The following is a 16,612-nucleotide window of genomic DNA, read 5'->3' as shown; positions in this document are numbered from 1 at the left end:
CACACACACACACACACACACACACACACACATACACATAAATCTGCAAGCAGGGAGAATGAGGGACAGCACACCAAAAACACACATGTCCATAATTGCTCAGACCCAGGGACCCTGGGTCTAAGCGACCCAGGGTCCCTGACAACCTCATCATGTACAGTATGCACTCCGTCTAACATGTAAGTTGGAATGGAGAAGTGGAGAAGTTGGGTATTGATTTTACTATAGCAGACTACTGTTTTCTGATATTTTAAAGTTTGTTAACACACATACTGAAATCAAAAGACCTACAATCTTTACTACACAGCAATCATAGCAAAAGGACACCCTGTGTCGTGATTTCATTTAAAATGTAATTTTTTCATCTTTGACCTCTCATGGATTCAGTAAACACTGCTTGTGTACAAGAATATATCAACTTGTCTGTGGAGAAAGAATGAGTGAGGGAGACTGCAGCAAACTGCAGCTTAAATGTGAAAAGCTATAAGCTGTAAGTATTGCATCATAATGGCAACAGCTTCATGACAACTACCACTAAAAGTGTAGATGTCCATATGTCCCAGTAGAAGAGTTTGACAATCCAGATGTATCACCAACCATGAACCTAATAGTTGTGCAACTGTGAAAGAACTGCTGGTGTGCAAGCCCGAACTGAACGAGTGATGTCAGCTGACACATGGATGATTTTAATGTGCTGCCTGTGTGATGTGGTTGAAAACTTCAGAAGACCAGAACAAGACTGTCTGTTTCTGTTGTTACAAGCTCAAAAGGTTATCCTGTGGTTTTAGTATGGGTTTCATTCTATAATTGCATTATATTATATATAATACTAAAGGTAAATTGGTGATTAAGTTTTAGCTTAATGCACTTTTTAAAGTCTATTTAGATTTGTGTTGTCTAATGTTTCATAAATCCCCAATTCTTTAACAGAAATGCTTTCATGCCTCTGTGAATATTTAAAAATCTGTGCACATCTCTTTGTGATATGTGGACAAGATTAGCAAACATATTAGAAATTAATACACAAGTTAATCAACACAGAATTAATGCATAACATTTTTTAACCATTTTCTCAGTTGGTGGAACTAATTCCAAAGGTCAGCGTATCTGTAATATCTCTGCAAGAGGGTTACGTTCCTCATCTTAATGAAAAACAGTTCGCTAATTACACATATTCATCATTTTTTGCGCTTGATTAATCACATTCTTGTGATGAAGAATGTTCACCTCTCAATTTAACACACTGTCAGGGGTAAGCTACTGTGAATACAAACTTTGTGTTATGTTCTCATGAGTCATCTCACTGACTGTTGCTACATCTCACTGTTACTGAAGCAGGGCTCAATGACAGGACTCTGAACTGTGCAGTCAAAAGGGGATTTATATACAACACCAGTGAAATATTTACATATACAGAGTGACAGTGTTCCGGGGATTCCAAGAGAGGGTCAGGGAAACACACGTCAAGCACCTCTTCGTAGAGTCCAGAACAAGATACACACACCGTCCAATCCAACACCGTGACCCACTCTCATTCTGGTCAGGTCCAGGGCAATCTATACAGGTAGATGGACACAGAGGTCAGAAGAAGCACCAGGGACCACAGGGAAGTACAAACGCGAGCCAGGCTACACTAACAGAAGTAAGTACAACAATCCAGTGAGGAACACTACTCCAACACGGCCTTAAATACTGTCAGGATCCATCAGCAATGATGAGCCGCAGGTGTGAGAATCAGAAGAACACAGAAGAACAGACGCCTCCCTGGTGAACATGGTAAGAACAGCATGCCAGGGCAGCCACTGATGAACCATGACAGTACAAACACAGTTGTTGGTAAAGTCTGTTTGACCCACATGTGTGACCCACTCATATGCTACAGAAACTTATATATATATTTATATATATGCTACTGATGCTGAAATATTGATAGATTCACTATGACTTTATTAGAAACCAAAAAGGGAATATAAATCACAACTTGAAGTTACAATAGAAGAAAATTAAGTCAAACACGAATGCTAGTAGGAATCATTCTACTGGAACTGTAAGTATTAAAATTAAATTTAATAGCAACTGATCTGATTCAGGTATTTTGCTATTACCACCCTTAATCTCACTGCTGCAAATGCATTCTCTGAAACCTAATCTCCAGAAGGCAATGGCTGAATGGCAGACCAACCTTGTCAACTTGAGAAAATCCTAACATCCTTGTGGGATTCACGCACATCCCTGTGCCAACTCATTAAAGTCAGCTTTTATATTTCTGGCTTCATTAAACCTGCCAAAAAGTTCAAATCATTAAAAAAATGAACACTTGTCTACGACATTAATAAGCAGGTCCAATTTATCTGAGTCACGAACTGTCCAGAGTCCAAAATTTTAATCATTGTGGAAAGCAATACAAATGTGTTTGTCTTTTCAGAAGACACACATTGATACCTCACCAGTTGTCTTCTTAAGGTAGAAAAAACCACAGGCTTCGACAAGGTAGCAATTCCCAACAATCGATTTTATTGAATGCTTTTGAGAAAATGAAGAGCACCAGTCTACACACAGTAAAGCGTTCAAATCAAGAGCTGCACCTAATCGACTGGGTGGTGTAGATTTTCTTTGTAAATCATTCAAAGTGCTGGATACAGTTGTGACATATTTGCTCACTTTCCAAAATAAAAAAAGAGAAATATTGGTCTAAGAGACTAAAATAAATCCATTTAAAGAGCAAGTAAAATGTGTAGAAAATATTGCACTGCATATTTGTTGTCTAAATGTCTGTTTCTGTTTATTTCTTTAGTGGAATGGGTTCAAGATCCTGTCAGACCACCATAGTCTCTTCAGGCGGCACTAGTCTCTCTGAACGTCAGCTTAATCTTATATAAGCTCTTTATTGCTCAGCAGTGCTCTTTCTCTCCACAAATCTAAGGCACACTGTTCCACCTGATAACAACTGATACTGTAGGTTGACCAGTTTGCAGACAACACGGACACATGTTGGACAGGCACATAGTGCCATCTGATGGATTAAAGAAAAAATGAAGCATTTGTGCTCTGTGGCTACAGTCTATTGTATCATATGCATGAAATTAAAGGTACAATCTGTCAAAAATTATTAACTCTACATTTATAAATAAAGCATTGGTAAGGAGAGGGAAGTCAACCCTGTAATGTCAAGGGTATCATATTTGTTATGAGTTTTTGTGAGTCTTAAAGACTCTTAAAGACTTAAAAGTGTGACTTCTAAGCAAGAAATTGCACAAAAATACTGGATTTAACAAAAATAGTGTAAATTAAAGCTCATATATGCACATTTATATTTATTTATTTATTACATTTTTCAGAAGGTTAAATACACAATCCTGTTTCAGAAAATGTGATTTTTTTTGGCAATTATTTCATGGTACAGTCTTTATATGGTTAAAATAATGTGGTGCACATTTGTTATATCTCGCTAAATAGTTCTTATTACATTACTTGTTCCATTTGTTTTCATTGAAATATCTTGATTATGCAAAACACACACTCCTGCTGCTTTTTCATCATGTATTCAGTTGATTTACTCGGTGCTGCAAAATATTTAATATCAAATTTGTCACACTATGAAGCACTGACTAACTTAATAAAATCAAAATAAAATCAAGCTATGGGTGGCATACATGGCTTTAATGCCAAACCTTTCACTTCATTTAGTTTTTGGAACCTAATTTATTATGAGGCTGGAGATCATAAAGTACCACACTGAGACACTCATTGTCTCTTTTTTTTACAGTAAAAAACATGCAGTTTTCCCAAGTCAAGGTATAAACATATACATAATAAATTAACATTAAGTTGGCCACTATGTGTTATAACTGTGATATTATGTCATTGTGTTTATGGTATGGATTTCAAATAATTTAAATACGCTGAGTTTGATAGTTGGTTTGACTGGGAGTAAAAAAGACGAGTGTCACACAACATTCAGACAAGGCAAAGGAGGGAAAATCCTTTATAGAACAAAAACAACAAGCACCTTCCTGTCATCAAAAATCTTTTACACCCTGTCACCTGCTGCTGAAATCCATGTAACTTTGAGTCAGGTGCATCAATTTCCCTTTGTGTGGCACTGCATTGTACTCGGTTGCACTTTGACAGAGATATTAATCAAGTGAACCTCACACATATATACATTATAGAATAGAAATGCTATACGGACTGTAGTGTTCTAAAAATGCAATTGTTGCGTCTCCTCGAGGGCAGGAGGGGATAACACAACAACTCCGGAAACTCGGTACAGGTGTTATGAAAAAGGTTTAATGGCAGCGCTCTCACAAAATAAATAACCCAGACTCAAACAACAAATGTGGGGGAGAAAGGGACAGTTAGGTTGTGCCAAAAAAAACACCAAAACGACAAAACCAAAACTTAGCTGAGCTATTATCCTAGAAAAGCAAAAACAAGAGGGAAAGACCCTAAACCTCAACTCAAAACAAGCTCAAAATGACATGGGTGGCACCAACCTACTTACCTAGTGTTTCTAACAAAAAGACTCAAAATCACAAAAAGGAAATGCTAAACAATAAAATATTCACCTGACTGGAATTTGAAGAAAATCTTTCATAAAGCTCCATGACAGTTATATTCTGTTGTTTGTGCGTCACTCATGTTACGTGCTACAAATGGACACCCATATTTCTAAACTTGGAAAATTGCACAAATGCCCTGATGTATTATGTATTGATGTATCGAATTTCCCAGAGGAACCCACCCGAGGGATTAATAAAGTTCTATCTAATCTAATCTAATCTAATCTATTACAATTTCAGAACTTCATTTTAGCTATCACACCATGCCATCAATGGTGTCAAGCTTCTGGGGATGCACAGCTTCACTTTGCTTCTTTTCCTGCTGCCTGCACTCTTGCTGGTAATCTTTGAGCACCTTCACTAGCTCGTCATGCCCAAATTGCATGGCATCATCGACCGGTAGATTCCCCCACCTGCAAGTGATGGAGAGGCAATTCATAAAACTATGGATGACAAAATCCAAGACTATACAAACTGTGGTATTAACATTGTGTGCTGATAAATAATTGGAAAAGTTTAGTTGATGGAAAAAGGCTCTTTACAATGAAGTAGTATGACAGTACAGGGTTAATGTAATCATGATTATAATTAGAATTATATACAAGGTATTTATCTCACCTGTCTTCTACAAATGGATCAACTTTGCAGGTTTCAGTGAGGAATTTTACTACATCCATGTGACCTAAGAATATAATTTTTAAAAAGCAAAAAAAACAAATTGTCACCATTGACAAATTAATCTAGTAGCATCACAGAATTAGAAATGGAGAAGAAAATCTGCTAAAATAAAAACAAACAACAATAAATATGTAATTACTAATTCCTTCTATTGGAATCCAGCTCAGAATGGCATTTAGGAATCTTTGCCTTTTCCCTTTTGGAAGAAAACTGCTGTTATTTCCATGTTAATCCTCTAAAACAAATAGTTTGCTTACGAGGCTCTTTTCAAGAAAAATGTTACTGCTGTAGTCGTGGCAGCGGAGTATTAAATCTGTGCTGTGAATAAACTAACATTGCAACAGAAGACAAATAATCTACCATATGGTGCTCTGTAAGGGTTTATGAGCTGGTTCATTAGTGGCTTGTATAATGTGAGCCAGAGGTACTGAACCTCTACTGTTAATCATGAGAATAAACAAAGTGAAAACTTTGCACTAATTACTGCTGTGAGCATCAAAACAAACGATTTAACAAGTTTAAGTATTTTTCTATCAGTCAGCGATGAAAAGAAATGACAGAGTGAACAGACGCCATTCTTTTAACTGAGAGAAGACGCTGGATAGGTAATAAAGGTTGTTTTTATCTGCTATACCAACCAATCATCATTAAAACTGAAATCTGCAACTTTCTGCATCTCTTATCTTACAATTACACCAAGTTTTCTTAAACATCTATGACAAGCTTTTGTGTTGTAGCAAAAGTTTAAATGTATGTTGTTTGGATCAAAGTCATGATTAGTTTGATCTTAGATGATGACTTTAGCTAACTGCACTTGTTTTGAAGTCATTAATTTAAAAATAAATAAGTAAATAAAAAAATTACCGAATAAGTGTAAAATTAGCCTGAACTTATGACGCTTACCCTCAGCTGCAGCAACATGAAGCGCTGTTCGAGAATCATAGTCTTTGAGGTCCATGTCCATGGAAGAAAGTGCAAATCTGCAAAACAAATCACTAACAGTCAGCTACTTTCAAGTGCTCCATTATTCACAAGGGGTCGCCGCAGCGGGTAGCCCTGCATGTTTGATTTGGCAGATTTTTTTCACTAGCTGCCTTTACTGATGCAACCCCAAAGAGATTTGTATCTCCTCCCTGAAACAAATTGTGGATTCCACACTTGTCTTATTAAAAAAGAAAAAGAAAAAGAGAACTCTTATTGGTCCTATACTCTATGCTCTGATTCTGTACTAGGTATAAAAGGTCATTTTGTTCACTACACCTTACTAGTAATAAACATTGTTGAGGTAATTTGATCCAGGGCCTGTTTTAGACATTGTGAGGGAAATGTTTTATAGAGGACAGACAAAATCAGGAGTCTCGATTACCTACCTTCTCAGTGCCGATACATCTCCACTGTAGGCAGCAAACAACAAGTTGAAAACAGACTTGTTCTGCAAAAACATCACAGAGCCATAAACATGGAGGCTTAGAGCACAGCGCATATTACATACAGTACCAAACAAAATACGAGCAACTCACCCTGTCATCTCCATCCTGTCTGCGAGGGTCCTGTTTCTTTACAAAGTGCCTCAAGTTGTCGTAATTGTGAAAATTGAACACTGACACAAGTTCCTAAGAAAACAAAAACAGTATGATTTAATCTTTAGGGGGGAACAAAAAATTTATTTATTCTGTTTTGTTCTGTCAAAAAAAAAAAAATTAAATATTATAAAACAGAATATAACAGCCACAGAATAAGTCAGGTTTATTAGACATTTTGCACTCTGTAAAGCAACTACAGACACATTCTGGGGGAATATTTATGGTATTAGTCGAAGCCAGGCTTCTGGCTTTAAGACGATGTCGATAGTGTAATGACTGCAAATTATTTATCAAACTAAACTGGTTGTTACTATAATCATCATCATCTTTGAAAAAATTAAAGCTTCTACCGTAAGGCCTGAAGTATTGAAGGCTTCAGAGCCAATTTAAACACGAGAAAAATATTAGAAAGGCCAGGATGTTCTACTTGCATTAAAAATTCAAATTAAAACATTAACGTAAAAAAACAAAACATAAGTGGTCTAAATATAATAAAACAGAAACTGTTTTCTTGCCTGACAGAAGTGTATTCCTCGGACACTATTTCCAACCCTGTCCAGTGGAGGAGACCAGCACATCACTCCCATCACATTGGGGATCACCAACAGAATTGCACCGGATACTCCTGATTTTGCAGGCAAGCCCACCTGTGAGATGAGAACAAGAGGCTGAATGTGCCATTTGTTCTAGGTAATGAGATTATTGCTATTTTTGTTGTGACACAGTGAAGTGCTTGTTCCATCACATCCTGCTGTTACTCACATGAAAAGCCATCTGGCCGGAGAAGTCATACATGCCACAGGAGTGCATGAGGCTCAGGGTGTTTCGCACAGCCTCAGTACTCAGGACACGCTCGCCTGTAATTGGGCAAATTCCCCCATTGGCCAGAGTGGCAGCCATGATGCTTCCTGACTCACAGGTTACCTCAATGGAGCAAAGCTGAGAGGAATAGTCAGTTTATTATTGAAACTACTGAATCATTTTTCATAAATAAAAGACTCTTTATTGACATTTTACCTGGAAGTAGAAGTCAAGGGCATCGATCATATCTGCTCCCAGAGGAAAACACTGGTGAGTGAAATATTATCATCATGAGTATCTGATTGACCAAAGTAAGCAGAATATTTATCTGAAACTTGGCAATTTGGTTTCATGAAAATTAAATAATATAAAAACCTTATTAAAAATGTGGAATATGACAGCTGAGTACCTGATCAAAATATACATTTTATAATAAGTTAAAATGGATAAAAATACAGTATTTAGGTTTTAAACGTTAGCTTTTCCTTGTCATGTGTGTCATCTATTGAGTTTCTAAAATGACCTCATGCGGACATTGCTTGAGTTGTCCAACATATTAAAAGTAATACAACCATTGCTAAGGAAAAATCAGTAGTTCTTGGAGGTTTCTGGCTGGCTTCTGATTTGTGTCCTACAGGCCTTATTCACTTGATCCTTCATTGTCACCATGATTGTCACACATCATAAAATGGCAAACAAGTTAATGTCATTTGGTTAGTGGTAACTTGTCTGCAAACCTCAATGAGACACTCAGTTGATCAATTAGTCATTACTTTCATAATTAAATCATGGATGATTAATTTTGATTGTTTTTAATTACTAAAAGATAAGTACTATCAAGTTGAAACTTTTAAATTCATATATGTGAGCTTTAGGAAATGTTTTTTCTGAAACTGACCTTCTTCTCTTTCATGTAGTATCCGATGGCAAAATTCCTGTCGCCTGTTTCTTTTTCTGACTGGAACCTGAGTCAAAGAAAGAGCAGAAATCAATATAAAAAAACATCAATAATGCAATAGGTAGTGGACTAAACCCATAACACAGTAAGTCTTCCCATATGGAAAAGAAATAGTAAAAACATATATGATTTACTCATGAAAGTGGCCACTTTCTCATTACTTTCATATTTTTTTTTAGTAAGTATACAAAACATACAAGTTTCATTATATAATTTTCCAAGGGATCTTATATGTGTTTTCACTCTTGTATGCTTTTCATACAAGTTTCACACAAGACAGATACAAACTTTATAAGATTTATATATATATATATCTTTTCCATATGGGTTTTCACTCATGCTTGTGCTAAATGGAGGCAAATAAATACAAAATACTCCAACTCTATTTTGAAATGCACTCACGTGGCATTGCTGAATCCTACATATTCTTGGCCAGCCATCTTTTTCACAAACTCCATAACCTGGAAAAAAACATCTGTGCTTTTTCAGCATACCTCTGAGCACCAAAATAATAATCCTACATTTTTATATTCATGATCTAAACAGAGTAGAAAACTGGAGGTACATTACTTACATAGTCAAACTTTTCTGCCTTATTTGAGTGAGGCTGAAAACAAGGAGAGTCGCTTGCTTGTGTAAAAACAAACAGTACTGAGTATAATTGCCACATTCACTCAGCTCCTGCATTCAGAAGCTGGTACCAATTGCACAGTATAAAAACACGAATGTGTTACTGATTGCATGATTTAGTATCCTATTATCAGCAGTAAGAGAAGAGCAGGTAATGATCATAAACCAGGTGGTCCAACTTTAAGGCAAACATTGAATATGCTATAAAACATCACAAATTTTCATGCAGTAAAACATCTGATGCATTAAGTTGTTTTAAAATTGAGTGCATAACTTGCTACTGCAAAGTACCATTGCTGCAAGAGTCTTACTCAACAGCAGGGTAAACACAGTTAGTTAGTGCATATTTTAATATTAATTTCTTTATTTAAGAGATTTGAGCTTCAAAAATATATAAAATCTGCAACTAACCTTTTGCTGCCACAGTCTTTCACTAAAAAGAGAGTGATAACTGTTCATATGTCTACCTTGATAAGAGAGCTGATCAAAATGGCTCCAGCATTCACCATGGGATTATGGGGCTTATCTATGAGACGGGACAGTAAGATAAGACACAGGGTTGAAGACAAATTCTTTATGAAATAATGATTTTGTACAAAGGACTGAAATCAATCTCTATAATATGTGAATCAACATAAGAGTTGTGGTCTGAAGTTTATATACACTTGTTATAGTAATTTGGGGATTTTAATGATTTCTTTGCACTGCTGTTTTTCCAGGGTAGAATGATTGTACAGCAAACATCTTCAATTATGTAAAAACAACAAGAATTGGGTACACAAGATTGCAATTATTGTGGATTTTCTCTAATTCAAACAACATCAAAAATATACATGCAGGTTCAAACATACATGCAGCCCCCACTCTTAACAAATTGCACCTCAACCAGATGCTTTTGGTCACCATCAACATGCTACTGGGAGGACTGGATTTTTGACCACTATTCTTAGCAGAGTTCAATGCTAATGTTCAACCCAATGAGTGTCAAACAAATTCTTTTTATGCTGGCAAAAAGAGACTACAATACCACTTGTAGCTTGTAGCTTACTAACAAAGCTAATAGGGCTTGGCGTTGTCAGGTTAAAAGGCATTGTAGAAGCTTCAACAACAGTTATTTAAAAAATTTAATTTGGGCCTGTATGTATACTTTATGTATGCACTTAGTGGGGATAGGTTAATTGGTTAATCCAAATTGCCCATAGGTGTGAATGTGCGAGTGAATGTGAGTGCGAATGGTTGTCTGTCTCTGTGTGTTGGCCCTGCGACAGACTGGCGACCTGTCCAGGGTGTACCCCGCCTCTCGCCCTATGACAGCTGGCTCCAGCGCCCCCCGCGACCCTGAACAGGATAAGCGGACGCGAATGGATGGATGGATGGATGTATACTTTTTAACCTTTTTAGATTAGAGAAATTACAAAGTATATTCAAATTTGTGCCCCGAATTCTTTTTTTAATAAAATATTTTCATATTTTCCAAAATAAAGCTGTACAATCATTCCACCTCTTCCAAAAGAAGAGGTCAAAGAAATCATTAAAATTCCTGAAATTACCACCAAACATACATGCTCATGATGGGTATATGTAAATTTCTGACCACGAGTGCATATTTTAAAAAAAGGGTCCTGACAAAATTCCTAATGTGCATGAAATATAATCTGAATAACAGAATAATATTTGTACCAAAAAAGTACTGCAAAAACAAATTTACAAAATGTCTTTAAATGTATATTGTGTTACCAATTTTTTTTTTTTTAAAGGGCAACCAGTAAATATTTGTTCTTTTTTTTTAAACTGAAAAACAATTACAAACACTACCTTGTTACCAAAATAGCAACTAATCAGTTTATTACATTTCATTAATTATTACTGGTGTAAAATTTGACTCGGTGGAACGGAAATGGCCTGAATTTCACAGTATTTCTCAGAGAAGGAAACCAGTGTCAGTGACAGTTGTGAAGGACCTAAATTCTGTGTCAGAGTAACACAGCTAGATTTCTTCCTTGATATTAAGCAGAAGAATAAAGAAACATTATGATAAAATTATTATGAGAATATAAATTCGGGTTTCATCTGGACGAAGACATTGTTCATCCAGTCAGTTTAGCACTCATGCAGGAGTAAAAGCAAACTAAGATACATGTTATGTGCTGTGCTAGATGCCTCATAACTAGATTTCTTTGAACTTCAGGTGTCATTTCCGCGCACTGATTGCATTGATAGATTTTTATAATCCAATAGGAGGTAATGAGGCTTTACATACCTTCATCATCAAGTGAAAGCACATTGAACTTGAGTCCACTGGGCTCCATGCCAACATAGCGGTGAACCTTCTCAGTTTCTGACTCATGTACGGCAATGGCATACTGCAGGGGCTTCACGCAGGACTGCAGGCAAAACGGCTGTTTGGTGTGGCCTACTGAGTGCCTGCAAAAAAAAAACAGAATAGACCTTTAGAGCCTACACAATCTTGAAAATAAAGTGAAAGTCATACTGAATGTGCAGTATCACTTTAAAAACAAGTATGAACTATGTTTAAGTAGAGACTGAGAGAACGCTCATTTATATTTGATTCACCTTCTGAAATCTGTAGCAAATGCACTGTGTATGAAGATTATAAGACTGGAACTAAAAATTATATTTTGATTACAGAAATGTGTATCAGTAAGTCTGTGACTCAAAATTGGACAAAAATAAAACAAAAGTACAGCAAAACATTAGGCTGATGTTCTGCAAATTTTTTTCACATGAAATTGTCTTACAAAGAATATGTCAAATCAAATAAAGCTAGTTACACACTAGACAAGAAGAATCTTTGTTCCCAGCTGTCATTCAGTGATAGCTGGGAAGTCACAATCTAATGAGGAATCTCATAATATATGAATAAAAAGCTCTATAAATCTCTACAAATCTCATAAAAGACTCTCATTTCATTTATTCAAATGTTTAGTTCCTACCTCTGTCCGTCAACTGTACACAAAGACACACCCCATAGCTCTGGGCTGAATTTAGCCAGTTGGGGAATGTAGTCTGCAACCTGCAGTCACAATGAGAAACACAGTTAAAGTTAAGACAGAAGTAATGCTCATTCAGAAGTAATTGTTAGAACTAATGTTAATGTAGTAGAAGAGATTCCTTATTTACTCATCAAGTATTATGTTTAATGTGTGCAGATATTGGGGCAGCAGGATGAATTAGGAGAAAGCTTTACGCAGCAAATAAACCATCATAGCATGGAAAACTAAATTAGGAAAAGTTTACCTTCCCATCACTTTGCTTCTGCACTTTTTCGTAGATTTCATTTATTTTCTGTACAAACAGGTCAAACTCAGGGATGATAAACTTCTTCCTGAAGGCCTGGATTAGCAGAACAATGTTTCCTCCTACACATCTAAGACAAAAACAGCATAATGCAGAATTACTCAAGAGCCCTAAATAAAAAGAAAATACTTTCATTGTGTGTGCGTGTTGTTTGTGTACCTGTTTAGACATCTTTGTGGGGACCAAAGAATGGAAGTTTACTATACTTGTGGGGACCAATAGCCCGGTCCCCACAAGTCTGAAGGCATTTCAGATTCAAAATGCGGTTTTAGTTAAAGAGATACAATTGGGTTATGGTTAGGTATTAAGAGAGTTTTGTTTAGTTTTCTTTTCATAAAGCTCTGGTGCACGGTCCGGTTAAGGGTTAGGGTTAGGCATTTATTTTTGATGGCTAGTGTTAGGGTACGGGGCTAGGAAAAGAAAAGCATTATGTCAATTAGATGTGTGTGTGTGTGTGTGTGTGTGTGTGTGTGTGTGTGTGTGTAGCCTCTAGAGTAAGTGGAAGCCAGCAGCTGTCAGTTTTCCTTAAGTGTGAGAAGCTGTTCCTTTGATCAAAACGACAGTAAATAAAACTGACATGTCCTGACACCGACTTTCACACCTCCATGTTTGGGATGGATCTTGATGAAATGCATGTATTTAATTATGACATTACAATGTGTGTGAATTTATTACTGTATGATAAATCTAACATTCTTAAGCTATACCTGTACGTATTTGCATTACATTATACAGTGTATCAGTTTTTCAATTTATTATTTATAAAGAAAAAATCTGTATGCGCACAATTTGTGACACCAGAAGCCTTAAAAATTGCATAAAATGTTGTCCATTTAGTTCCGACTTCTTCCACATTCTATAGTTCCGCCTTATCATTCTTAAACCTGTCTGAATGACTGAACATAAAGTACGTGGAAGACAAAAGAAGAGAGAAACAATTATGCATAACATCACATACAACAAATCCTGTACTAAAATGGATTGTTAGTGGAAGGTCAGGCTAAAAATAGTTTGGTCTCATGCCTGCACCTGCTTCCTCATGCATGGAAAACAAAACACCATGGACTGTCACAGCTAAGATAGCCCTCTCTGAGGGATAGTGTAACGAAGATTAAGTCCAACAAAAAAACAACAATAATTGTGGGAGAAATGTAAAGTTAAATTTCCTGTCAACTGCCGCATTAGATCCATTTTTCTTGGCCACTGTTGCCCTTTAGAGTTTGCTAAAAGTTATTCTGTGTGCCATTTTCTTAACTTGATTTCTGACTTGCTAAACTGACACACAAATGACAAATCATGGGCTTATCCACAGACTGCATTGGTTTCACAGAGTGGCATAAGAAATAATATTATTAATAAAAAACAAAACACAATGAAATAACCAAAACAACAACAAAAAACAAAAAAAGGGAGCAAAACTATATCTCCAGCAGCCGCAGGACTAACAGTTAAATGTCAGCACTTACAGACAGTTCACCGCGAGGGTCGACGTACTGAGTGTAAATAACCCTAATGCAATGAAACTTAGCCTCATTTGATTTGTAGTGATCAAAGACATAAAGCGTTTACCAGCAATGTAAACCATTTTTCCAAATTGAATCACACTCTGTAGACAGAGGCAGCTGTGGCTCAGGCTCGCTGTCCAATAACCACAGGGTTACTGATCTGATCTCTGTGTCCTAATTGTAAAATGCTTTGTTTATTAAGTTAAAAAAGTGCACACATTTCCAGCTAGACCATGGGTATTAAACTTAAGGCCCAGGGGCCAGAATCGGCACAATGGACAGCTTTGGAAAATGTGAAGGGGTTATAAATGTTTGTATTTTTAACTGTATTTTAATAGGTTTTGCAGCATTTTATGCTTTTAAAGACCTCCCCCGTCACAATTTATACTACACCACAGTAATTAAAAAATATATGAATATTTAAATAAGAGAAAAGTTCCTGTTTTTTAATACTGACTTTACAGTGAATCCACAAGAAAAGAGCATTCTCTGTGAATTAAGAGAAACTTTCTGTTTTGTTATTGCAGGACAGTCTGAGCAATTAGCTACCAGAAATTCTTGTTTCCTGTCTTGTGAAAGATTTCTTTCAATTATTTCATCTACTACACCACCATTACTATGTCATATGGAAAATCTAGGACTTACTGTGTAATTCTACTTTTTTCTGACATTATTCTCAGAGATTAGATGTGTAGTTAAACTTTTTTTTACATCGTTAGAAAAGAGAATTTCAATGGTTAGGCCTACTTAAAATCAAAGTGATATAAAATAATTATCTAGACTTTCCTCTATCTTCTACTGGTTGGACTTCAGTAGAAGATAGAGGTTGTCTTTTAAACAGTTTGCATTTGTAAAATTTACAAGATATGGGGGTTATCATGGTCTACTACAGTGGAGTTGACTGTTCTCTTGTCAGTAGGAAAGGCACAGGCTTTCTAATCACAGTATATAGTTATATTCATAACGCCCTGGCAGTAAACCTGTATATACAAGACCATGGCCCCCAAATTGCTCCAGAACCAAATTGCAGGAAAATACAAAAGAAATTCTTTAATTAAATTAAGTTTTGGTCAGACTGGATTCTTTTTAGTTTAATTAAAGAATGATTAACTGACTCATTTCCCAATCATTCTGAACTGCCTGTGTGCTTTGGAGGTGCTATTGACATAAATTTTCTTAGCCTTGAGAAACCGCTTGACTTGGTTGCCTGGTGGTTGTCACCTGTGGAAAAGGTCTTTGTCCATCATCACCTCGCCAACAGATTCCTTCACGGCCTTTCGGAGCTTCTCCATGCAGTCTTTAAGGCGAGGATCGGATGGGTGAAGGCCATTTTTTTTCAGTGCCTGCAAATAAGAAGTTGTCAGCATTAATGTCATTGCACACAGTATGTACAATAAATAGGATAGTATATATTCAGTAGCAACAGTGCATATAAAGTAATGTACAGATGATGTCTGCTTACTGCTGTAAAGTGTGAGATGGGCACTTGCTCTTTTCCCTCTGTGATGGTGTAGAAAAGCATGTTTTCCACTCCGGAACCAGATGGCTTTGAATGCATATTCCTGGTGAAGTGAAGAGCACACTCTTGAAAAGAGGAAAACAATCAAAAGAAGTGTTGGATTCCCTTAAAAAAAAAAACACAACAGCAACAACAAATAAAAGACAAGATTGCTTTTATAGCCTATACATGCTGCACACACAGACATAACCACCTATATGGAGGTCCATATGGTGACTGTTCTCTTCCTCCTATAGTTTCTCTGTGCCCATAACACAGAAAACAACTGCTTATGCACAAATAATTATATACCAGCATATGGCAGATAATAGTTAGTGTGGAGGCGTTCTGTTTAAACGAATTCACACCAGTAAGAAGGTGCTGATTCTCACCAGTTTAGCACACACATACTTACATTTTCAGATGCAAACGATCGCGTAGTGCAGGGGATCGTCTCTGAAACTGAGTTATTGATTTCGTGCCCAAACAGCATGCTGGTTGCACGATGAAAACCTTCTTCGCCACATCTGTACTTTTGACCATCAGTTGAGCAGAGTTTGACAGGCGCAGCGCGTTCAGGAAATGCATGGCTGCGACAAACGGCACAAATAAAGCCTTCGCGATAGTTCGTTCAGGATGAAATCAACACAGATAACCTTGCTGTTATTTTCTGAGCTGGACGCCAGCTGATCGTGCGAGGTCGTTGACTTACCAGCTTTAGGCTGAAGTTGAAGTTTTGTTACCTTCATGTGTCATCGGAAAGGTGGGACTGTTTTTTTACAAGCCCTTTACAATACAGTTCATTTACTTGGAAAAAAACATTTAACTTAAAATATATAGAGATCTCGACTACTTAAACAGCACAACAAGAAACAGGTTTATATTATTAAAACAGCCCAGAATGTGTCACAACCCACAACTCCACAAATACTCGTTTGAAGCGTGGTTAAAGTTTTACAAGGAGCATTTGAAAGCAGCAGAGTCTGCACAGGAGCCGGTCAGAAGCTAGAAATAAATTTCCCAATCTGAAACTCCAAAGCTGCTGGAGTATTAAAACGCGCATAAGAAAGAAATGTTAA

The 16,612-nt window shown here is 36.6% G+C and overlaps 1 protein-coding gene across 2 annotated transcripts; it reads right to left on the bottom strand.

Moving 5' to 3' along the window:
* Positions 1-141: 141 nt before the first annotated feature.
* Positions 142-16,313, bottom strand: gls2b (glutaminase 2b (liver, mitochondrial)). 2 transcript variants are annotated; one of them, XM_005943260.2, is made up of 20 exons: positions 16,246-16,313; positions 15,949-16,123; positions 15,498-15,597; positions 15,257-15,378; positions 12,471-12,600; positions 12,167-12,246; positions 11,473-11,636; positions 9,680-9,738; positions 9,157-9,189; positions 8,985-9,043; positions 8,523-8,589; positions 7,841-7,891; positions 7,586-7,762; positions 7,339-7,470; positions 6,761-6,853; positions 6,611-6,672; positions 6,144-6,220; positions 5,181-5,244; positions 4,825-4,975; positions 142-1,556 (listed from the first exon to the last, which is right to left on the bottom strand). In XM_005943260.2, the coding sequence occupies exons 1-20, from the start codon at positions 16,280-16,282 to the stop codon at positions 1,464-1,466; spliced, it is 1,926 nt and encodes a 641-aa protein (XP_005943322.2). In that variant the 5' UTR covers positions 16,283-16,313; the 3' UTR covers positions 142-1,463. The 2 variants fall into 2 exon arrangements, with proteins under 2 accessions (XP_005943322.2, XP_014195874.1); XM_014340388.2 differs by lacking the exon at positions 16,246-16,313 and having other exon boundaries at positions 15,498-15,619; positions 15,949-16,071.
* Between the last annotated feature and the right edge of the window lie 299 nt (positions 16,314-16,612).

Source organism: Haplochromis burtoni, unplaced genomic scaffold (genome assembly GCF_018398535.1).
Source record: "Haplochromis burtoni strain Fernald_Lab_line unplaced genomic scaffold, NCSU_Asbu1 Contig_357, whole genome shotgun sequence".
Taxonomy (NCBI): Eukaryota; Metazoa; Chordata; class Actinopteri; order Cichliformes; family Cichlidae; genus Haplochromis; species Haplochromis burtoni.
Note: the sequence above shows the minus strand (reverse complement) of the source record. Positions and strands in the feature narration are given on the sequence as shown.